The following is a 25,551-nucleotide window of genomic DNA, read 5'->3' as shown; positions in this document are numbered from 1 at the left end:
AGGCCATTTCCTGGATCAACTGCAATATCCCAGAAAAAACCCCAAACATTATAGGCATTTCAGCTTTATATAAGGGCCCTGGTGTTATATAATCCTTACCATTCTGTGATGCTCTTGTGTGCTCTAATTACAGAGGTTTCAATATCAATCGGATGGTATCTCATCCCTCGTAACTCCATGGCTTCATCTAATGCACCCACAACATAAAGTGCATCATGGCGTTCTGGTTGTAAGGAACAAAAATGTTAATGATTCTATTCTCCAGTACATTAAATTAAAAAAATGTTCACATTAATAAATAAGTAAAATAAGCATAACACTTATAAGTTATCCTTGAATTTCTGAAACCCCAAAGTGATTTCTGAACTAATGAGAATTTTTCATTCCTGAAGTGCAATGCAGAGCAGAAAGCAGAAGGAAGGCAGGCAGAAACACTATTCCCATTTGCAGAAGAGAAAGGTGGAAGTCTTTATCCAAAGACAGTGGCATAAATTCCTGTTTTTCTCCTAGGTGCATGCAGAACAGACTCATTCTTTTTTAAGGCCCCCTATATAGGCAATAGGCTTTGTTTCTCTCTTTCTTTTGAAGGAATAAGGATGGATTTGACCCGAACAGTATGGATGATATTCTTCCAGTAGCTTTGAGATGGTCAGTACTGATGCTTAAGGTGTATTACAAAGGTGTTTATCAATAAACGATATTGTGCTATGTGCCAGATAGCAAATTGCTCATTCAGACAAATTGCAAGCTCTGGAGCGTAATGCTCTTATAGCACAAATTTTTACTGACTGAAGAAATAAATGAGGCTGAAATGACACTTTTTAAAAGATATTAGGCTGATAATAAATGACTGCATGTTATTCATAAAGAAATAATATTCACTAATAGACTTAAAAGCAGATAACTGGCTCATTTTACATTAATTCAGATAGTTGCATGGTGGTAATGTAGTGGCAATATAACCTCTACCAGTAATAAAGGGCAGAGAACTTTCTGCACTGGGAGCTAAACGTGGGAGGAGAACGGAGACTTAGCAACTCTTTGCCAGGAGAAGATTTAAGCCATTTGGATACTTAAGTTGCCATATCCTCAGAGAATCCTGAATTTGCTCAAGGCTGGGCTATCATTACGAACCCAAAAAAGCCTCCACAAAGGAAAGTAAATCTCTTCAGGAAGATGCTAACATAAGGACACAGGCAGCAGTTATAATCCACAGTGATTACTAAAATGCTTTCAGATTTAATGAATTCACTCTTTGGCTGAATAGGGGCTATTCTAGTTGCACTGACACCAGGGTCCTGGGATCACTCCTGGAGGTGCTCGCAGCATTGCTAGAAACCATACTTTGCCAACAGCCTCGACTGCCACCTCAGCCAGCCACGGCTCGTGGCACTGTGCTCTGCAAAAATCACAGAAAGTAACGTTTCCCCAAGCAGAGACTTTGTGTGCCTGGCAGTGCTGGTTTGCTTACATGTGTACACAAGGAATGTCATAAAAACAAGTAATGAAATCCTGTACCTTCCCAACAGAAACCCAAACACCCCGTAGCTTCTCCTGCAGGCTACTGCTTGTATTATATTTCAGTAACTGTCCCCACAGGTTTAAAGACAGGGAAATTTGAGAAATGGACAGCTTCTGTAAGTAAGTTTATAACAGAGGAATTATCAAAGAAGGTGGCCATCACAGGAGGGACAGGGCTCGGGCTCACAACAAGACTTTTCCTATCTGCACGAAGGCATTCCTGCAGATATGACTGTGAGTGCAAATGATGGCATTTTAAGCTGCATTTCATCTTTTTCAAGCTGAAGCACTTGGCACATTAACTATGCCAAAAAATCACTGGTGGAGGGGATTTATAGCACCTGAGGTTCAGCAAAGGAAAAGCAACTGTTTCAGCAGGGAAATCTCGCCCTGTTTTATTTTCTGATTATTTTAACTAAGGCCTTTTTGCAGTTCTACAGGTTTCACAGACTAAACATGTTGGGTAGCGCAGGCCAAGAGATGGTGTCAGCCTCAAAATAATCCAAGTTATGTGCATAGACCTAGATGATGAGAAACCTCTTACCTCCATTTGCATCTGTGAGTTCTGTTCTTCTTAGGAATCCCAGATAGCCAGTTCGAGCCCAAATAGTCTGTGTGTCTCCAAAGCTGAGTCTTGAATTAAAATGATCTGATTGCAAAGATTCATCTCCATAGATGGTAAAATACCCACTGGCATTGTGAGTGCTGTGAACCCATATCTAAGTTAAAAGCAATTATACTGGTATTAATTAAAGTAGCTTTCCAGAATGAAGCATTATTGAAAATTTTTGCTGCAAATATTTTTAGTCATAGCTAGATAATACCATAATGCCTTTTAACACTGTTTCTGAACCCGTAACTGGCCCAGTTTTAGGCAGAGAGACCCCAGTCTAACCTCACTGAAGTCGCAGTGCGGATATGAGCCGTGCCTGGGCGAGAGGGACGCTGGACTCATGGCTGCAGGGATACCTGCTTTGCAGCCCTCTGGCCCCAGGTTAGCCAAAGACCTGCACAGCCTCCCTGAATGGCTTAGCTAGCCTTGAGGTCTGCTTGGTTATGGCAATTTTCAGAAGAGCCTGTAGACCACGGTGCTCTTTCCATAGTCCCCCACGTGTGGTTCAGTGTATTTACTCCAGCAGGGATCCTCCATGAACACCAGACAGACAGATTATTTTAAAGGGTGAGGCCAGGGACCCTCACCTATGGAAAAGGATTCATTTCATCTAACTCAAGGCATCACGGAAATATTTATGATTTCATAGTAATGAAATCTTACAGATGAATCCCACAAATTAGACTGTAGTTTTAATTATGACTAAGCAAATTTTTCATTTGGTTAATTAGATCTTTAATTGCTCACTGAAAATAACATTTTTTTCTCTCTAGAAACATAAAATTGGAAAAACATATAGCCTTGCTCAACTCAGCTAATGAGAGTACTTCAGTGTGTTGAAGCACAGTGATTATAAAGAGAATAGCACTAGAAAACCATCTAGCTGATATTAGACTAATCAATAAACTTATTTTTTCATCTAAGTTTCCATCAGAATTAGCGAAGCACCAAGTAGAAAATACAGTTAGAAAAAGCAGATTTTTTTTCAATTTTTTAACAAACTTGAGCTATTATTAGTATTTATCAAGTATGTTACTAGCAATTTTAATAATGATACAAATATCACGCTACATACTTTATAGACTATAAAGATCTGTAGAATCCACAATTTTCTTAACTGGGCATTTGATAAGATGTATTATAGGAAACCACTGGCATACACGATGATAGCTTTATCTCCGCAATTTCATTCAGAGCATACACAGGTTAAGTTTTCATGACTCACCTCACCAAGATGAGAATCTCCTAAGGGTCCCTTTGTTTCTGGATTAGCAATAATGATACGTACTCCTGGGAGGATCTATTGAAAGAAAACATGAGGCAGTGAGAAAGCAGGTACCGGCTTATGCAATCATATGCTGACTTTCGTCCCCAAAAAACCTTTGTTAGAAACTAGAAGAAATCCTTAAAAAGTTAAAGTAGACTTATAACATAAAAAATTAAAATAGTCCATAGATGTAATAAATTCTGAGATATCTGGGAAAAGCTACAAAACCTCTTGTCTTTGTGAGAGCTGAACAGCTTCCATCATTAAAAACTCCTCAGAAATCAAATGTTCACCTACAATACAAAAATCCTACCAAATAGCCAAGTCCCTCTGAGTGTATATATTAGAATAGAAAAAAAACCCCCGCTATCCACATGAAACTTTGGCCTGCAACAAAAACAAAACCAGAGGCACCATGCAATCTTCCCAGAACAAGACCCTACCAATAACTTAATGTAATGGACGTTCAACCACTACAGAGATGGGCAGATGTTAAACCTCAAAATAGAAAAGGGAGCATCCTCTGACCATGAGTGTTTCCAAAGCTATGGTTAGAAAGCTTTAGATGAGCATCCACAGCATCAAGGGGCAGTCAGTGAGCAGGGACTGCCTCGGTGGCTCAGTGCAGCAGCGATGGCACCTCCCCTTTCTCCCAAAGGCAAAGCACACTTAGCAGTAGACCTCGGTCACTGGCACGTGGCCAGGCAGAGTCGTCAGGGACAGAGCTAAGAGCAGCACCAATATCTCTGTGTGCCAGTCCTATGTCCTCACCCTGTCCCCACAGCGATGCCGCCCACCAGGGACGGTCCCTCTGCAGGTGATCACTAGCCTATGAGTACAACGTTGGTAATCTCAGACCAGTTGTCAGTGGAAGTGGGTCTACATCAATAAAACTGCCTTTACTAGTGGCACATTTGTTGGCTGTTTCAAGAGCGAGATGTGGAGGATGAAATGCTTTTTGCATAAAAGAGGAAGATATAGCTTCTGAAAGAGAAGTAATGCATCAGTTACCATCCTCGTAATGATCCACCCAAGGGTACCGAGGGAGCTGGCAGAAGTGCTCACCAAGCCACCTCCAATCATTTATTGGCAGTCCTGGCTAACCGTGGAGGTCCCAGCTGACTGGAGGTTAGCAAATGTGACGCTCATCTACAAGAAGGGCCAGAAGGAGGATCCAGGGAACTACAGGCCTGCCAGCCTGACCTTGGTGCCGGGGAAGGTTATGGAGCAGGTCATCCTGAGTACCATCACATGGCACGTACAGGACAACCAGGAGATCAGGCTCAGTCAGCATGGGTTTATGAAAGGCAGGTCCTGCTTGACTAACCTGATCTCCTCCCATGACAAGGTGAACCACTTAGTGGATGAGGGCAAGGCTGTGGATGTTGTCTACCTGAACTTCAGCAAGGCCTTTGACACCATTTACCACAGCATTGCCCTGCAGAAACTGGCTGCTCATGGCTTGGACGGGTGTAGGACTTGCTCGGTAAAAAACTGGCTGGATGGCCAGGCCCAAAGAGTTGTGGTGAACAGAGTTAAATCCAGTTGGCGGCTGGTCACACGTGGTGTTCCCTGGGGCTCAGTATTGGGGACAGTTCTGTTTAATATCTTTATCAATGATCTGGACGAGGGGATCGAGTGCACCCTCAGCAAGTTTGCAGATGACACCAAGTTGGGAGGCAGGGTTGATCTGCTCGAGGGTAGGGAGGCTCTACAGAGGGATCTGGACAGGCTGGATCGATGGGCTGAGGCCAATTGTATGAGGTTCAACAAGGCCAAGTGCCGGGTCCTGCACTTGGGTCACAGCAACCCCACACAACACTCCAGGCTTGGGGAAGAGTGGCTGGAAAGCTGCCCGGCAGAGAAAGACCTGGGGGTGCTGGTTGACAGCCGGCTGGATATGAGCCAGCAGTGTGCCCAGGTGGCCAAGAAGGCCAACAGCGTCTTGGCCTGTGTCAGAAATGGTGTGGCCAGCAGGAGCAGGGAGGTGATCGTTCCCCTGTACTGGGCACTGGTGAGGCCGCACCTCGAGTACTGTGTTCAGTTTTGGGCCCCTCACCACAAGGAAGCCATTGCGTGTCCAGAGAGGAGCGTGTCCAGAGAGGAACAAGGAAGCTGCTGAAAGGTCTAGAGCACAAGTCTTATGAGGAGCGGCTGAGGGAACTGGGGCTGTTTAGTCTGGAGAAAAGGAGGCTGAGAGGAGACCTCATCGCTCTCTACAACTGCCTGAAAGGGGGTTGTGGTGAGGTGGGTGCTGGTCTCTTCTCCCAAGTAATAAGCGATAGGACAAGAGGAAATGTCTTCAAGTTGCGGCAGGGGAGGTTTAGATTGGATATTAGGAAAAAGTTTTTCACCAATAGGGTTGTCAAGCATTGGAACAGGCTGCCCAGGGAAGCGGTGGAGTCACCATCCCTGGAGGTATTTAAAAGACGTGTAGATGTGGTGCTTAGGGACATGGTTTAGTGGTGGACTTCGCAATGTTAGGTTAACGGTTGGACTCGGGGATCTTAAAGGCCCTTTTCAACCGAAATGATTCTATGAACATGCTGTAACCTCAACAGTAAAGAAAGGTCTTCAGTCTGCACAGCTGATAAAGCCTTCCCCAACACTACATTCACTCAAAAAATTAACAGAAATGGAAATTTACTGAAAATATTTACCATGAAAGATATGTTTAACTCTTCTTTCAGTACTTACTTTTCCTGACTCCATGAGTGGCAAACTATGTGGAGATCCTCTTTCTACTAAACGAACTCTGTAAAATACATGTAAAAATAATATGCATAATACATGGCTGCATTTATTTGCTTTTCCTTAACATTTATTTCTAAAAGGAATAGTTAATGGTCACAGAGATTAATGTTATTTTTGGAACAGATGAAGCTTATATCCTGTAGAACATAATTGGGCCCAATATTTAATCTTAGTCAAGACTTATGGCTGGGAAAATAATGAAAAAAAGATGTGTGTGAACGTTTTCTTAAATATTAAATTCTTCAAATGTAGTTGGTGCCTTTTATTTATTTTTGATAGACTTTTGTAAATGGAACTCCATGCATAAATTTATTCACAACAAGGGGGATCTAAAATTTTGATTTCCCACAAGAACATCATAAATGCCAGGGCACAGACACAAAAGCATGTGAGCTGAGTGAGCAACCACATTCCATGAGTAAAATCAAAGTCAGATTGAAGTAACTCATAACCTGGCCTCAGCTTCAAATCTGCATTTGCAATCTTCTAATTATTTTCAATGGACAGTGGTTGATAAACATTTTAATATTAAAAAAAGAATCATTTAATGAAAAATGTTATTACTGCTGAGGTCAGACCCTTTCACTGAGTGTAGCTTTCTGGTCTTCTCTCCTTCTTTCTTAGATAACTTATTTTCCCACTACAAGAACAGAAATGGGAGCTCTCCTTCAGTTGTATGATGGTCTGGAAGGACCATCATTTAACCTTAGAAAAATAGCAGGTTAGAATGAAAGAGACTTTAAAGTCCTAAAATAGCCGATGATCTCAGCCAGTAAATGGTGAAGAAAATTTGGTAACATCTAGGCATTCCTGCATCCTAAGTGAGATAAAAGTTCTAACAGCCCATGAAAACCTTAAACTTCCCACTCCTGAACATTTTTCATAATCCACTTAACCAAGCTAAATCTGGACTTCTGTCAAAAGAGCTGTTCTTACCTCTTTCTTCCCCTCAGCTCTGTGATTAGAAAGAAAAAAAACAACATAAGATGCCTAAAAACCAACCCTGTAAAAGGTAAAGATGAAACATCAGAAGGGAGGAATACATAGCTAGGAACAGATGGGTGGAGAACTGGATCTGGTTAAGCTGATCATAAAACTGCAGTCTGTTAGAAGCAGTCATGATAGATCTTTTTCGGACTGTTTTGAGGTCTTTTTATAGACAGAGTACCGCAGTGCTCAGTTTGGGAAAGGAGGGATGAGACACAGAGAGACCTCAGCTAGAGGTCCCTTTGGAGAAGAACAAAGCTTTGGCAAGTTCAGCCCCTAAACATAAAGGAGATGGAAGAGAAGGAAAAAGATTTTTTTTTTTTTTTTTTTTTACTGTTTCTTTGCTCCAAAGTCTTCTATAAAAGCTGGCACTGTGGAGGTCAAGGCAGGAATAGTGAATAGTGTTTTATCTGCAGTTCTGGGAAGTCTCTCAACCTTGATGAACAGGGCAGGGCTAAGCCCTAAGGCATTGCACATCAGTGTGAACAGTTCCTCGTACTAAGAGCAAGAGATACAATCCAAATATCCAGCAATTTCAGACTGCTTTTCCAAGTCATTTTGAGGAAAAAAGGATGTAAAGTGCCCTACAAGGGCACTGCCTGGAGCAGGCACGGTTAGGCAGCTGCAGGCTGATGTGCTCTCCTGCAAGATGCGTAATAGGAACTACCTTCCAACGTTTATTCAACTGCCACAGAACTCACAGGCAGTGCCTGAAGCACTAATTACCACTTCTGTGTGTCACCTTTAATGTTATGGTGTCCTTGTTTTACACTGTATTGCTCTCTTAAACCTCTGTTGTGTTACAGGTGTGCACATGCGCCTGTGTTTTCTACGTTTTCTGCTGAGCCTCCCACCAGGTGAAGAACAGTAGGGCCACCACTGGATTCATAGCAAAAGCAGTGAAGCTACAACATCCATCTGTTCAACCAGGGACACAGATATGGGGCAGCAGAAACCCAGGCCACAGGAGCTTCACTGTAAGGTGTACATGCAAGGCTAAATTAATGCTACTCTATAAAGGGTATGTCTACATAAGCCACACTTGTGTTGCTGTTCAAATGGCAAGCCAAATCATAGATGTTTAGCAGTATGCAGCAAAGGCTTTAAAAATAACCCTGTGCATATGGAAACAAAATCAAATATTGCAGAAAACAGTTGTTAATAATGCCTATATTTCTGCCTTTTTACATATATCTTTGTTCTGTAAAATCCCTGTTAGTGTAGAAATAGAAAATGCCTTTAACTGAGTTCTTCCAAACAACTGACACCTCCAATCTTTAGATATATATTTGCAGTCAGGTAACCGTTCTTAGAAGAACTAGCCGTCATTTCAGCCACTTGGAAGCTCCTTTAACAGACAGTGTTATCTCATTTATTATTTACCAACATTTGTCACATAGAGAAAATCTTAAAAAAAAGACAATTTAAAAAACCTCAGTCATAAGCACTGCTAAGAGTGAGGGTGTAACAAAGGTCAGGAAGTACTTTATTTGAATTTTAAGATTGGCTTAAAAACAATTCGATTTGGATAACAGTAGCAAAAAACCTCTGGGGCAGGAAAAGTGTATGTCAGAGCTGTCCAGCTGCCCAGAGATACTGCTGGCCTTTGCTCCCTTCCTGTTATTAAGACATGCCTCAATGAAGTGTTGCTGAACTCCAGGCCTAGCAGAAATCACATATAATAAAGCTATACGCTCAAGAGTCAATGAAGTGACTACTGGAAATGAATCAACATTCATAATCTCACCATCTCTTTCCTCTTTGCTTTCAGCATCTGTGCTTCCCACCTTGTTCTTATTATCACAAGCATATTCTTCTAGTTCCCTTCTCCACCTATTTCCTTTAACCTCGTCTGATTTTTTAGCACATGATGATCCAAAAGGCACAATTTCTCAGTTTCCAATTCTGTTAAGCCTCTCCCACTCTGTGCTTTCTGCCTCACATCCCTACAGAGTCATCACGGCAGCACACTAAACATAGAGACAGTATTTCCTGGAGGTTTTCTGCAAGAGCCCTGTTAGCACTCAAAAACTTGGACTCCTTTTTAAAAAGTTTCTGCTAAGCTCACAATCCATTTGGGAACATGCTGTTAAACCTCTAACAACTCTGAAATAATAAAAGATGTTTTGCCACAAAGAGACTTCAAAAAAATAGAAGTAAAACATTAGATTCTGATGTTACCGACTTCTATGTGCGTACTTAATTTTAAGTGCGTAATAGTCTTATTAACTCTACTGGGACTAGTACTGTGAATAAATTATGGACATTAGGCAATAATTTTTAAAAATAGTTTTACTGTGCCTCAGCATAAAATAATTCAATTGTTCCCACTCTTCCCCAAGAGATTTCCATTTTTCCACTGACAAACACAGACAGCAGACATGACTGAAAACTTCGCCTTCCCTCTCGAGTGAGCAGCATCACTATCGAGGCTGGTCTGGCAGGCAAGGTAAAAAGGCAGAGCACAGGGCCCATCAGACGCTTGAAAAACAACGCCTTTGAATTACGCAGGTGATGCTGGCAGAGCAAGCCACGGCTTCTTACAGCCTTCTTAGGACAATGTTAGTAAAACTTCTCCAAATTCACAATCATAACGTGCTCCCAGACAGCAGAGGTCTAGAAAGGGCAAGTCCTGTTTCTCTGCAGTGCTTCAGCCATTCTTTGTTAGGATTGAAAACAATCTCTTACAATGTGAGTACAGAGCCTTCCCGCTGCTTTCTGCTGCCTTCAAATCTTGCTGGGAAGGGCAGAGGAGAACATGGCAGCAGAGCCAGCCTGGGCAAAGAGCCTGAAAATCAAGTGGATGGTAGAAGAATGCTGCCCTTGGGCATGAAAGCTACTTTTGCACCTTCTGGTGGTTTGCAGCCAAGCCGAGAGGGAAAACATTAATGAGTGACCCAATGTAGGGCAGACACAGAGTTTCTCTCCCACCAAAACGTCTCACTGGAGGGGTGAGGCAGAAGATACTGAAGAATCACTGCACTGTTACACAGCTATAAGCAATGATGATATGCAATGAATCTGTAGTATTTACATAGGACAGTACAGGAGAGCATAATTTTTAGATTTTTTTCACTGGTTCCTAAGAATTAATCTTTTTTTCTTAAAAAAATCTCTAACTGGAGCTGTACAGTTGAGAAAGCTGCCTGTGTTTCAAAGTCTGGCAACGGGGATTTAATAAGGAATGCAGCTACAATGCCAGTATGTGCTAAACTTCTTTTCTTGTTACAATCTAATACATTGGACAGATTTAATCTCCTTTAAATCAAACACTATAGAAAAGTAAGACTGAAATCTGATTTCAGAATGAAAACTGGCAAGCTATAACTAACTGGGCACTGTAATCACTGTGCAGCAAAGGGGATATCGAAATACAGTAACAATGTCTTTCTGCCCAACTGTCTTATGTGAAATTGCAAATTTTGTTTATGCTCCTCTTTAGATCTGGTCCGTTTGGTGATGAAAACTCTCCAAAATATATTCCACAGCTTGCTAGTATTTTGCACTAATCAGGGAGTTTGTCAGCAGAGCTATTAACTATTGCTTTGGGAATCTGCAGGGGCTGGAGCATGCAGAGTGGTACTAACCAATGTTACAATGCCAAAACTGGGCAAACCTTCAAAGCTGGCTGTGCTGTTGCTCTGAGAAAGACTTTGGATTCTGTGATTCTAATAGAGATGGAAAGAAGCTATGAGGTCATCCAAGTCTTGCTCCTTGCCAAAAAAAGACTGTTCCCTGCAGTGCACTTTTGAGTGCTTTGTCTACTCCTGTTACAGTATTTCAAATGATGGGGCTTCTTCCACTTCCCTTCAGAGTTTATTTCTTAGCTGAATGTATTTCATAGTCAGGAACCTTTTTACTCTGCAATGCTTGGCACAAACTGTTCTTAGCTTCCTCTTGTTATTTCTAACTAGCTCTCCACGTCCAATTCAAAGGAGTTTTTCCCACCGTCCCCTTTCTTTTTAAAAATAACTCAGCTAAAGAGTTTGCCTTTTACCCTAACACTTGGCCAAACTCCACATCTTGAACTTTTTTCTTTCCTTTATAGGCATTCCCACAAGCTGAGCCATGGTAACTGCCCTCCTCCTCCTTGCCAGTGTGCCAGAATCTTCTGCTGTTAGCCAGACTTGGGCACTGAAGCACTGCACCTTCCATCATCTCAAGCTCTTATTTCCCTGTCTATCCTACTGACCCTTCCTCGTGTCTTGAGCAGTCGGTTCTCACACCATGTCACTTCGCAGCCATGCCAGCTTAGAAGTCCAGCTTTTTGGTTTCTTTAATACTAGCTATTTTGCACACTAATTTCTTTCAGTAGCTGTTTTGGGATGCTGCCACTTTTGAAAACCTTCAGCAACAAAACCTAGAGGAAACCAGATAGGATGCAATGGAGGAAACCAGATAGGATGCGATGCACATATAACCTAATATATATTGAAAATACACTGTATGTAAGTCCCCTCCTTGCCCATAGCCTTTCCGTGGCAGAAAGAAACAGCCAATGGTCTCTTTGGTTTCATTCCAGCCCTATTTCTTAAGTTTTCCTGCTGATTGTCATCTTACATTAGAAGTGGAGCTTGTGGGGAAAAAGTGGATATTTTCTTACCCTGCAAGAAACTGATGTTTTGAAAATTTTTGTGTATTACACTGGAACAAAAAAGTCAAATATGGAAAGAAGCTGTAAACGGAATCTGAAAAAAAAAAAGTTGCAGGTCAGAAAAAGAGGTTATTTATGTTTAGTGTTTCAGGTTTTTTGTTTTGTTTTGAAATGTACTCTCCAAACTGAAAATGCTTTAACCACTATCATGAGCAAAAATTCAACAGTTAAAGTAGGGTGTTTTGACTACTTTGAGAATTCTAACTTTTTCCTTAAGCTGAAAAAAGATCCGTCAAATCTGACTCTTCTGTTTTCAACACAAAGGTCTTTTCTGGTGAAAAAAGACAACCACCTAATCCATTAGAAATTTTAGCCAAAATCTAATTGTAAGGCATTTAACGCCAGAGAGCACATATGCTTTCATGTAGCTATATCCACAGCACAGTGATTACCCAGTTCTGACTCAAATGGCTGGGAACTATTGCCATGAACTACTGCCATCATCAACACCTTTCAGATATATATTGCTGTCTAATGTTGAGATGGTGCCTAGGTAAGACTGATGGTGGGAAAGGGCTGAGGCAGCCTGTTGTGATTTTCTTTAGTTAGAGGAAAGATGGGCACTGTAGGTAACAGTGGGATCCTGGACTGGGGTCAGGCATCTTTCACACTCAAGACATTCAGCGCAACTTCTCTTTAATCAAACAGTAAAATATTTCTACATAAACTATTCCAGAATTTACAAGTCAATGAGCTCATTCTACCAAAAATGGAAATATGGATCAAAGAACATAAGCTCTGCCTTCCAGAATGACATACCCAGTTCAAATAGCCAGATCAGAAAAGGAGGAAAATGGCATAGCTGAACACTTAGGCTGAAGGAAAAATCTAGATAATGAAGAAGAGTTTCCCTGCATCATCCTGGTTTCCTCAGAGCAGTTTTCCTCCCATCACATGACAAATTCAGATAATGGATAAATACAACCGAGACTGAAAAAGGGAGTGTTGGATTGAGGCAAACTTTAGCCAACAAAATTAACAACCATTAAATCTTCTATATGTCTAGGACATTTTTTAATCCTGTTAATTCAATAATCAACAAGTTCAGTTAAAGAATTAGCATTAAATCACTTCCTTTAATGTAAAGACTTTTCTTCACTATAAACCTAAATTACACTTCATGTCCCAAATTCCCTGAGGTCAAAAGCAAACAGCTTCTAATCCATCAGATGGCTGAACAAATAAGCAGAAAAGGTTACACAAGGATCTAACACAGTTCAGAAAGTTGCAAAGGGATCACAAGGAGGCAGAACTCTGGTTCAGGAAGGGAATATTCAAAGCTTCAGAGATTAAAAAAGTAATAGGAATTTTAAGACATAAGACTATGGGAATACGTAAAAACCCTAAGCTATGTTTATGTCTGTTTTCAACCTTGGAGTACTTTAAAATGTTCAGCTTTCATTATATGTGAACTACATTAAATTTCTTTAAATTAACTTTGCATATTGTGTAAAGCACAACACACAACTATTTCAAGTGAATGCAGTGGACCAGGACTCTGGAGAATTTGGTCTCCCTCCTGGCCCTACCTCACACCTGTGGTGAGCCATCAGGCACACCATCACCCTTCTCTGTGCTTCAGGTTCACATTTGCAAAAACAGGCATAATGCTGCTATCAGCTATTATCTTTTTATTTAGATTACAAACCTCCCAGGACCCAGTGTTTATCACTAATTGTTTTTACAGCACTTTTCATAATCACAATTGTATTCTGTTTATTCTGTTTAATGCAATAAGCTTTTTCTACTTCATAACACTTTATCTTCCCAGTTCTAATTGAGAAAAAGAGACTCCACCCATAGGGAAAACTTTCATTATAACAAACTGGGGATCTGAAAACATCCTCATCTAATCGAATTAGCTTATTTGTTGTTAACAAATGATAGAAATAATTTTAGCTTCCCCAATGCAATATTCATATTCTACGTTCACACAATGTAACCAAAGGTGGAATTTCTGAAATCAAGTCATTCTCTTTCACCTGTCCCCTTATCTTGCTACAACCTTCAAAATTCACACCACCAGCTGATTCACCCCAAATTTTTGGGGACGAACTTACAGAAAGTTCCCTCTCCTTAACAAGCACCAGGGACATTTCCTGTGCATAGAAATCTTCAACACATGGAGCTATTTTTTCAGTTTAATTAAAACTGCAGATTACCACTCTGAAGAAAAGGTCAGCGCTGCCAACAAGCAGCAGTACCTTATACACCTGAAGGCACCGAAAAGGGACTGTCCTTTTCACAGGCTTATTGGGAACCCTGGCTCAGCTTCACAAGACTCTTCGCATAAGTAAGCTCATCTGCAAACAGACACTTCTAGTATATGCAATATCAAGGATATGTGAGGCTTGAAGCAACATATTAAGAGGTACTGAAGAGAGCCATTTAAGAAGATATTACATTTCTAACCAAGTTAGTGACAGATCTTTATATAAATAAAGGATGCTTTTACTGTTTTTCAGAGCTCTCCTTCCCAACACTAACCATTCAGTATTCCTACAGCCAGAGACTCCACTGATGACAGGAGCCAAACGAGTGCCTGAGGCTAGCAAAGCTGGAGCGGGTCCCAAAGGTGACAGAGCCCATTTCTCCCAGGAGTAACCACCAGCACAGCACCCTCTGCTGAATTATCTGTTGCAAAAAACTGTCAGTGTGTGGGACAGCAAAGGCCCGCAAAGGCTGGCAAGAGAAGAGGGGAAAGGAAAGAGGGGTGGAAAGCACTTAGGAAGCTCCATCTCATAGCATACCACAGTCCTGCAGAAGCTACAAAGGCTCACTCCAAATTTTACATGTATTCATTAAGTATTTTTCCTTCCAAAGCAGATGTCTCTATTGTGAAATGCACTCTAAGGTAGCAGTATGGGAAAGCAGCGCTTTTTCCTCCACTACTGAAACAGTAAATGTACTCTGTTGATCACTTGGCATTTTGAAATCATCACTGTTTAGTGCTACCTTAGTAGTATATACCATAATGAGGGAAAGAAAGCAAATTATGCTTCAGAATATACTACCTGTACAAACCAAATACATAATAGATTTTATTTGTAAAGAAAATGGAAGAATGAATATTGATTTTTCTAAAGACATTCCTGTAACTGTATGGTTAGACTCAAGGCAAACTCTGGGAGAGAGAAAGAAAGAAGTATGGCTTGTAGGGAAAAAAAATAAAGATTTTTTAACAAATCTTTCTCAGAAATGTAAGCAGTCAGCTTGCTTTATCAATTACCAGCTTCTGTAAGTAGCATGACTGAAAGAGAAGGACCTGTAACACCAAAGAAGCTCAGTATACTCTGAAATGGGAGATCCCTGTTTTTCTAACAGCATCAGACATTGTTCAGGAATAAAAATGTTGGTGTATTTTAATAAGCTGGAATATTATTGGGAAATTCAAAACTGGTTTGTAAAAACAAACAAAAATGGAACCATTTTCCATCTAGTTCTTTCATTTATGTTTGAAAAATGACACGCAAATGGCACTTGCAAACAACTACACAAACGTACAACTGCAGTACACCTACATTCCAGGAAAGCTATGGCTTTTTGTTTTCCCTTTGTCTTCGTCTTACCTTGGTACACGTGACACTATTCTCTTTCCCCTAAGCCCTCCAGGGAAATGTAACTGGAATTTCTCGATTTGTAGTTAAAGTATGCTAAACCACATCCTCTTTCAAAAACCACATTTAAAGCCAACTCTTATTGTCCTGTTCCACTAAAATCATAATATTCTGATCCCTTGAAGATGACTTTATCAAGGAAGAAACAGACTTGTTTCAAGGGAGGAAATACTTCAAGAGCTAGTAATCTTGCCTTAGAAAGCACAGAAATTGCTTTGTAGGGCTCCCATCCCCCTAGTTTAGTCTCACAGCTCAGACAGATTGGGACAAGAGGGGGTGACTTCCCATCTGAAAGTTATTGGATGTTTGACCCCTTCTCCTGCCCTGCAACAGAAGTTGCTTTATGCCTGGAAACATGAAGCATTTTTCAAAGCTCTTAAAGTAAGTACATTTACAAATTTTGTTGTAACTCTGGATCCTCATACGTAAACAGCTCAATCCCTTAGACGATATTTACTCCTCTTCAGTTTCCCAGGTTGTCAGCTTTATGCCTCATCACTTACTATCCAGTGCACAGAGGTTGAAAAAGTCTCTTGGTTTGTCCCCTGACGCAGGCAGGAACAGCAAGACAGAACCTTTCCTCCACTCTAGAGAGACCGGGACTTCTCCAAGTCAGAATTGGAAGTGTTGATATGATGCTTATCAGCCCGAATTAACTTTTCTTTCTAGGAGATTTGTTTCCCTTAGATCAGAAACAGTGCCAAGGGGATTTTTGAGACAGCAGTGTTTAGATGGCAGAAACAAAACACAATGCTGCTAAAAGGCTAAGGCTGTATCTTCTCCTGAGCAAAAACATGAAGAACGTGGAGGGTTTTGCCAGTACCATGACAGACAGCTTAAAATCACTAATGAGATTCTGCAAGTTAATGGGCAAAATGCCTAAAAGCCAGATGTTTCTACAAAGACTCCTCAAAATAAAACTGCATTGTTACTTATCATACTTAAAACTTTGAGGGACTTAGGTTTTATTTTAAATACCTCAGCCCCTCAACTGAGTTACCTCTTCTGCTGACTTCATGGGGGTGAAAATCTTTTAGTTCTTCCATGAAAAACCTGTTTCTGTGGTAACAGAAAAAAACCTGAAGAGCTAAAGCAACAGACAACCAAAAAAAAAAAAAAGCATGGGTGATATGTGAAACTTGGAATTGGAGCCACACATATGAGAAGATCCTCGAAGCTCAGGATGACCGGAATGGCACTGCTGGAGGTGTCAATTTGTAACTGAGCTTATTGTGTATAAAGCTCTGGTGGCTTTCTGAGGCCAATGACTTGTGAGGTCTATGTTTTGAACATTTCACCAGGTATACAGTACTTCAAACCTCAAAATACTCTACACACTTTACCTACTGAATCTCACTGCAAGGGAAAAGGAGGCTGGGTGTCAAAGGGGGCAATAATAGATTTTAACTACCCCTTTGGACCCCACACAGAACGAATAATTGAGGACTGGGATTTTCTGTAACCCGTGACCGGGCTCTGTACGCTGTAACCCATTACAAGAGCTAAAAAAAGCACTGCTCGTGCTCCCCAGCACATCAGGGAGCACTCTTCAAAGTTTCTCTTTTGCTACCATTGGCAAATGGCTTTCAAGTATGATTAATCAATTAAAGTTGCACAAAAGGTAACTATTTTACTGTCACTTGCCATTAGCATGTCTCCTTCTCACGTATCTCCTCCCCAGTCTCTTTTCCTTACTACGTGACTATAGAATGGTTATCTTCCATGCTGCGACTGTGCTACAGAGCACTGCTGTGGCTATAGCTTAGATAATAATTTAGCTAAGTAGTTCTTTTGTCTGGTAACCCTACAATAAAAGTATTTTTCAAGGTAGATGGAGTAGAAGTGTTTGAGAATTAGAAAAAAAGCTCCCGTGGCTTTGTTGCTTGGTATTACCCAAAACAATGTATACACAATATGTAAGTTTTAGTAAAATATGGAGGAGAAGGATAAACAATTGACAGCCAGAATAAAAGGCTATTTTTTTTTTCCTGCATGAAGTCTGAAATGCTGGAATATATTAAAATGAAGCCAAAGCCTTAAGTGATTCCCTTTGACAGAGCCTGCATTTGAGACTGGGCTCCGTGTATAAGCAATCTATAAAAATGAATCCTAAGTAACTGTTTTCACATATCTTTGAAATGCTACAAGTGTTCCCTTCTTTTCTTGGGCAATGAGGTTCAGAATTTCCATCCCCTGAAATCACCTTTGTCAAGGAGACATGTCTGAGCAAGTCTGATGGAAGTTCAGATATCTCTGAACACCCCCAAAGTCCAAAGCGAACAGTAAGATTTAGCACAACATACAAATGACTTCCTAAGAAATCAAGTCTGCTAATGACATATGTATATATAAGGGTCACTTATTTTTAAGAGATATACCAATTTGCATCACTCCAGGAACATGTCAGTGACCACATAAGAAGAGAAGACACCTATTTGTACAGCTCTACAAACTGCTTGTTTAATAAATACAGAGGGTAATCAGATTAAAATAATTGTTCTAATGATGGAGTGGGAGTTTAAATGAGACACTATGGATACATGTTGAATGATAGCCAGACTAAAAAATTTATAACTTGAAGCCAAATACATCTTGGTGCTTCTAGTCTATTTGGCAATATCCTACATCTGGATTTGGCTTCCTCTTTGCTGCCAGCTGCCTCACCATGTCTGTGACCAAGAAACTATCCAAGTAGCTCACCATTACATGTAGCTCAAAAGGAAATCTAGTAAACCACAAAAGGGTTAAATAAATTAAATTATCCATTTTTCTAACCCTACTGAAAAAAATACAGACTTAACTAGATGAAACTGAGTGATTTAAATGATCATTTAATGCACCTATTATTTCACCAAAGGGAATACAGGAATTTAAAGACAGGATCAGAAGGATATAAGGGATAAGGATGCCTGCATTGAGAACAGTGTTTACTAACACTGGTTGAAAGTCTTCATTCTTGCCCAGTTTGGTACAAAATGTGGATGTAGTTCAATAATCAGCTTATACACAATTTGTAGTGAAATTAAGGGGAAACTGTCTATTACAAATGCATGCAAAATGGTATCAAAATCTTCATCAATACATATGTGTCTTGATTAGTGGCTCTCTCCCCCTAGAAGTCTAAGCCTCCACTCCATCAGAGCTTGTAAGTTGTCACTACCTGCTACTGAACAAGAAGACTAGTGACATTTTTACCTGCTTTTGGGGGTAGACATAGATTGCAATGAATTTGTTACCTTTTACTTTTTTGTGCTTTTAAAATAAACTCCGATATCAAAGTAGATCTTTCCTTGCCCCACCTAGGGCAGGACAGTGATTTTCATAACCTTTTTTTCTTTATGGATAAGGTTTTGCTATAGAATACAATGTTAGGATGCAAGAGGATGTTTATTTTTACAGGATTTGCAGGAAGTTTCAACTTTAGGAGAAGATCAATGATGTCCCTCAGCCATCACCAGATGGATTTTTCAGCTCACTAATTAAAACTTCTGAGGAAATCCTCTATATAACACTTTAAATATGAAAGATACAGAAACACAGAAAAAAAATTCCTATGTTAAAAATCTGAGCAAAAATTCAAAGCAGTCAAAATTTTTCAACATTTTGCATATTTTGTTTCTTAGTCATATCAGCTTCATTTCAAATTTAAAGTAATTTCAAAATTTAAACTAGCAGGTTAAAACAGCAACATTTTGAAAACAGTTTTGAATTATTAAAGAAAAATATGTTTTAGAATATTTGCAAATATATTGAAACATTTGAAAACCCAGCCTGACCTCCTGAAGAACACTTAAAACATATTTTTGCCCTGTCTATGTGAAAGGAAGATATTTTTTGGAATAAACATGAGGTCTATTCTCAGTTTGATGAAGGGGCTCCTTTTGCCAATAAATAATTTTTCTATGAAGAACTAAGCTGCTGTTAAGGCTGAAGAGGCTGTAAAATTTTAATGGTAATATCAGAGATGTATTTCTTTTTTGGACATTTTTAATTTTATAAACACATGAACATATTGTTTTAGAACATCCTGGATAAAACGGATGCTTGGGCTTTAAATTTACATCTTTACTGCTACAAAAGCATGTAAGTGTTATAAAAGCCAACATCTTTCAAATATTTGGTGTTTTGGTATGATGAGAAAAGGGTCTCTCTCTCTCTCTTATCTTCCAAACACTTCTCAGCTTTTAGCATATTTAGGCGTCTCGTGCTTAACATCTGAAAAGCTTTCTGAGGAGAGCATGACTGGTCTAAACCGATGATGGAGTGATCTGAAAATCAGCAGTTTAGACAGCAGGACAAGAATATGAATATATTTATTTTATTTCTTTTTTTGGGAGGGGGGGGAGGCGGGTGGGTAAAGTTATTTTCCCAGAGGCAGCAGCAGAGAAATGCAGTCAACCGCCAGACAGGGTGCTCACGCCTGGAGTTTTGTTGCATCTGCCATCCCTGCAGAAGCACACAGGCACATTTACATGATCTGAGTTGCACAGTCAGCAACTGGGACCAGGCATGCCGTGCCAGTGCAGCCTGCCGCGAGGCCAGCTCATGCACGGTGAAGCATTAATCCACCTATTTTGCCTACTGGATCTGAGTTAACCTCTCTAAATTGCATTGCACTGCAGTGCAGGGGCATATCAGCCACTTGGTGCTAATTCAGGAGCCTTCTCCTGTTTTTTTATTAAACAGCCAAGGTGGGACTTGCCTGGTTTTGCTCACTCTTTCTTGGCCATCCTGAGGACACTCTGATCTAAGGACAGTCTGATCAATGAGATGCAGAGTACAACAATACTGATGTATTGTCACCAAAAGCAAGCCAGAGCTGTATACTCTTGCTATTAGGATGTTACTCAGTTTCCCAAAAGAGGTGTCGAATGCCATTTGAGACAGCACAGGGTGCCTGGGACATCTCAACAGTGCTAGCAAATGGAACACGTGCTCTATGGGAGACCTTGCTGGAGTAGCTGTAGCACCTAAAACTGCTCCAGATGCTCAGAGCTAGGCAATCAAGCCTTTTTCCAGTACCATAACCGATGCCAGCCACTGACCGAGTGCTTGAACCCCTTGCCACAAGTTTCCTGAACCTCCAGGTGAGCCCGGTCCCAGGCATTTACCTCAGCTGGCAACTATGGCCAGAGTTGCAGAGTCCCAGCAGCTAAACCATTGGGCCGGTGGCTCAAAACCACACAAAGGCACACACAGAAAGGTGTTTGAGAACATCCAACCTGACCTAAGAAGCAAACCATCCAAATCCACAGAGAGCTGGGAGGAAATGTCTAGTTTGGTCAACCGACCACCCCTAGAGCTCTACACAAATTGTACATAGCACAGGTATTTTTATTTCAACTCCCATCAACCAACCAACATTTTCATAAGCTGTGAAGTGTGCAAACACATAATTACCAGGTGAGCTTGAAATAGTTGTATTAAACCTGATCATTAGTTCTTATAGATGTGAATAGGATTTGAGTAATCTCAAAGAGATGAACTACAGCTGCTTTTTGCAGCAACTAGAAAGTGTTATGAAAACACATGCCAAGAAAAAAAAAAAAAAGTAGTTCACTCTTTTTCACATTCTGGAAAATATCTTCTAAAATATAAAATAAGAAAAAAATTTTCTCACATTATGTGTACAGTGTAAATTTTTCATATTGTTGGGGGACTGGCTGACCTGCAAAGACGTGGTGGGTTGTTACTATACAGTCTCACAGCTATGTACAGCAATCTTTCAGTTACTGTTAAGCAGTAGTGACATTCAGTTCCACTAAAATGGTCAGAAACAGCAAGTGTGAAGAGACTATGTCAAATAAAGTTGTTTTGTCCCCTAATTTATGACCCGTGAATCTACTTTAAATTCCACAGGATTGAGTAAATGAGGCACAGCTTTAATCCATCAAATTAAAATCTGTATTACTACAATCTGAGAAGCCAACTCTAAAGATTGTCTTCTTTCATGTTCTGTAGAACTAGTCACTAAATATAAATTAAAACACTGCAAAATCTGATCTTGATAATGATGCCTACTTCTCAATGACATGCTAAGGCAGGGAAATAGTATATCCATGGTTTATGCAGTTTTTATGAACAGTAAATTTTACTTCCTCGATATAAGTATATACAAATTTATTTTTATTGTTTATAATTTTTATTAACTGTGACTGTTATGTTCTCTCTCTCTATTTGCTTCTATATACTTCCCCTGCAATGAATATTCTATAAATTTCTTTCTCCTCTCAGAAAAAATAACTCCAAATAAGGAATTAATCTACATTTGCATTTTTCTTTCTCCTCTATAGCTACAACTTTATTTTAATGATTCATTAGCTCTTTCTCCTGCACTTGAATGATGCTTACACATATCTATCTACATTGTGTTCAACTTAATCTTCAACCATTTCAGAGCTCTGAGATTAGAGCAAACCTATGGGTAAGTGAGTCTCAGCTTACTGTGTCTATTAAAAAATAAACATTTGATTTCCAAAGTTAGTCATGTAAGCTTCCTTCCTCATCAATACAGAAAGAAAGGTACATTAAAGGTCAATTCATCCCATGCTGGTGCATGTCTGAGATAGCTGTGACACACTGGTGGTGTGCACGCCTCTCCAGTGACCACAGAATGAGCCTAGGAGACCACTTCAGGTTGGATGAGATCTGTCCTGGTCACAGTGTTTGCTCTTCAATTAGGTAGAGAAATGCTCCACTTCTCATTTCTTTTTTACAACACAAATCATTCAACTTCTCAAATGAATCTCCTTTCAAAAGTCCAATGCAGAGATGGTAGGCTCACATAACGATAACACCTTTTTACAAAAAAGGCCTTTTTTTGTCGCTGGGTTTAGTATGAGCATGGAATGTGTCTACACAGTACCGCAGTTGTTGGGCCAAGAAGACCAAGTGTTCTATGGCTGGGTTATGCAGACCGTAGTATCCAAAAGGACAGATCAAACATAAGCATTATTGTCGCTAACATTGTGTGCAAAAGGAATAAAGAAGTGATGAGAGAATCAACTATCTTCAGTTCCTTTCTTCTACCTGCCAAACTCCATGTGCTACAAGAAAATATCTGTATGTGTATCTGACTTAACTACCCAGAGGATAATTTAGGCCTGCAGTGCTAAGCTGGTCACTTTGATATAGCCAAAGTTGGTATTCACCTAAGGGGAACAAATTCTCTGTTAAGCAGTGCTGGTTTTGGCTGGGATAGAGTTAGTTTTCTTTATAGTAGCTAGTATGGGGCTATGCTTTGGATCTGTGATGAAAACAGTGTTGATAACACAGGGATGTTTTTGTTACTGCTAAGCAGTGCTTACCCAGAGCCAAGGCCTTCTCTGCTTCTCACCCCACCCCACCAGCGAGCAGGCTGGGGGGGCACAAGGAGTTGGGAGGGGACACAGCTGGGACAGCTGACCCCCACTGACCCAAGGGATACCCCAGACCATATGGCGTCATGCTCAGTGTATAAAGCTGGGGGAAGAAGGAGGAAGTGGGGGGATGTTTGCAGTGATGGCGTTTGTCTTCCCAAGTCACCGTTAGGCGTGATGGAGCCCTGCTGTCCTGGAGATGGCTGAACACCTGCCTGCCCATGGGAAGCGGTGACTGAATTCCTTGTTTTGCTTTGCTTGTGTGCGCGGCTTTTGCTTTACCTATTAAACTGTCTTTATCTCAGCCCACGAGTTTTCTCACTTTTACTTTTCTGATTCTCTCCCTCATCCCGCCGTGGGGGGAGTGAGTGAGCAGCTGCGTGGTGCTTAGTTGCCGGCTGGAGTTAAACCACAACATAAGCTTTTAAGAAGGATGAAAGAAAAAGAACAACAACAACAAAAGCCCTATTTGGATGATGTTTTAGAGGAACCAGAACTGGTGAACACTGTCAATTAAATGTTCACCTTTTCCAGAGTTAATAGAAAACTTTTTGTTAAAATTTTGTAAAGAGACTACCTGCTAGCCTTTTGTCCAGAGTATTGGAAAACTTAAATATATATGCATGGGTATTTTCTAAAATTACACCTAAAATCACAAGTTTCCCTCCAACCACACGATTTCAGACATCCTCTTAATACCATTAGTGGTAAATTTTAGTTCTTGCTTCTTGTATATGTATCTAACATTAAAGACAGAACTAGAAAATACCCACAGTTACAGAATGTGGTTGCTCACAATGGCTGAAGTCAATAACCCATTTCCTCATAGTCTTGCAGCATTAAGAATTGCAGCAAAATGCCCCCATGGTCTCCCCACTGGCTAACAGCTGCCAACCCACGAGAAACAATTCTGTGAAGCTAAGAGGCCCAACGGGACTCCATTTCTTAGGGACCGGCTAGGTCCTGAATACAAGTGTCATGAAATTCTGAAGGCAACAAAAGCAGGGAATCTTGTTAGTCATTGCAGTGGTGATGTCAGATGCTTCAGTTTTATCAATGGTAAAATTAATTAACCAGCTAATAAACATGTCCATGTCTGCTTGCTGGTAGGAGTTAGCACAAATTATTTATGAGGATTACAAAGGTTTTCAGGGACCTGAGGTGTGCTGAAGTAGCTTTCTTGATAGAAACTCTGTTAATTGTGTGTATTAGAGAAAAAGAAAAAGGTGGTTCCGACCTGTCATGCCTCAGTGCCCTCATATCAACATACACTGTGGTGGGATCTGGTCCAGATGTTCCCTGTGAACAACAACATCAGCTAATCAGAACCTGAAGGCTGGGAGGAGAAAAGAGTTTTACACCCCAAATAACCGAACGTTCATTTCACTGCTAATTATGCTAATCAAATGACAAGTTATATTTAAGCTATTCATCAAACAAAGCTCAGCTTTACAGAATCAGAAAGAGCACTGGAAAACATACCTACCGTCAGGTACTTGTTACCTTGGGGTTCGGAAAAACATCAAGCGGCCATACTACTTAACCAAACACGTGTCAACATAGGTTTTATTTGCTACAGAAGGCCAAGTAATCAGCACGTGGATACATACAAAAAATGTTAAACACGTTTTGCCATATAAAGGAACGCGGAAATTGCTGAGGAGACACAGTTTAATGGCAGAAGCACATGGTCAGGAATGTGAAGCATGGTTTACTGAGAGTCTTCCATACATGCAACAGAGAATATACTTGAAGCTAAAGATAGTAAAGGTAGCACGCATGACATGAACCAATGTGGACTGAAGGTCTGTAAGCAATTATTCTGTTCCTTTTCAGTCTTCCACTGCATAATTTAAATCCTTGCTTTGTGTCACAATATTTAGTTACTTGAAAAGCAGTAGACTAATTCTAGTTTCCTTTCATGCAGAGATGATACAGTCTTTTAGGCCTTTCCACCCACAGTTTTGCTGCAGTTTTGTAACCTGCCATGATCTTTCCTTATCTGAAACTTCAAACTCATCACCAATGAACATCATGTGAATTCTCAATGCTCTAGTCTACGGCTCTTTTCTCTGCTGCATACCTCACATCACTGCTAAGCAGAAAGCTAGAAGAAAAGCAAAACTTCATTTTGGAACACTGGAACTTTGGAAATTTTATTTTCAGCAGATAAATTCACCTAACCCTGGAAATCTACAGGTGCATGAACTCTGTTTTATCAGTTATTTAGATGTTCACTACTTAAAATATCAGGCAACATCAACTCCCAATGATATCTGTCCCATTTGGGATATATTATAGTGTAAAATTCTTCACATTAGGAATGTCTAGGGCTCAATTTTGCATTTCTGCAATGCTGGGTGGTAGTTCTACAATTTGTTGAGCACAGAAAATTGTGATGGAGTTCCACAAATAGATAATTTTTGTAACTAAAGGGGAAAAGAGTTACCACTACCAATTGATACTTACTGTACAGATACTGATAGTGACCCACCACCAGAGGAGAAAAAGAGTAATAGAGCTGCACATGCATGTTAGCCTCTTTAGCTTGTTATACACAATACAAGATACAATATCCTCTCTAGCTATTAACGACATGATTTTCAGTCTACTAGTAAACTCAGCAGTGTAACAGACTAGTGCTGAGCGGAGAACTTTGAAATATATGCAATGTTGAAAAAAAAAAAACAAAACCAAGGAAAAATTGATTATCTTTTAAAAAAACCCCTAAACCTGAATTGATTTATAAAACAATGGAAACAGTCAAGTTTGAAAATCAA

The 25,551-nt window shown here is 40.2% G+C and overlaps 1 protein-coding gene and 1 long non-coding RNA gene across 7 annotated transcripts in view; one reads left to right on the top strand and one right to left on the bottom strand.

Annotated features, from left to right (window-relative positions):
* DIP2C (disco interacting protein 2 homolog C) overlaps positions 1–25,551 on the bottom strand; it is a 337,185-nt gene that overhangs the window by 7,847 nt on the left and 303,787 nt on the right. For all 6 annotated transcript variants that reach the window (XM_030009286.2, XM_030009287.2, XM_030009289.2 and 3 more), the window contains 5 exons: positions 24,009–24,070; positions 6,099–6,156; positions 3,360–3,434; positions 2,066–2,240; positions 100–223 (listed from right to left, as the gene is read on the bottom strand). In XM_030009286.2, coding sequence (XP_029865146.1) covers positions 100–223; positions 2,066–2,240; positions 3,360–3,434; positions 6,099–6,156; positions 24,009–24,070 — 494 coding nt within the window. The remainder of the gene's footprint in view (positions 1–99; positions 224–2,065; positions 2,241–3,359; positions 3,435–6,098; positions 6,157–24,008; positions 24,071–25,551) is intronic.
* LOC115339377 lies at positions 2,416–5,618 on the top strand. Its single transcript, XR_003922697.2, has 3 exons — positions 2,416–2,425; positions 5,264–5,283; positions 5,490–5,618. It is a non-coding gene; the product is annotated as an uncharacterized LOC115339377 (long non-coding RNA).

Source organism: Aquila chrysaetos, chromosome 3 (assembly GCF_900496995.4).
Source record: "Aquila chrysaetos chrysaetos chromosome 3, bAquChr1.4, whole genome shotgun sequence".
In the NCBI taxonomy this organism is placed as follows: Eukaryota; Metazoa; Chordata; class Aves; order Accipitriformes; family Accipitridae; genus Aquila; species Aquila chrysaetos.
Note: the sequence above shows the minus strand (reverse complement) of the source record. Positions and strands in the feature narration are given on the sequence as shown.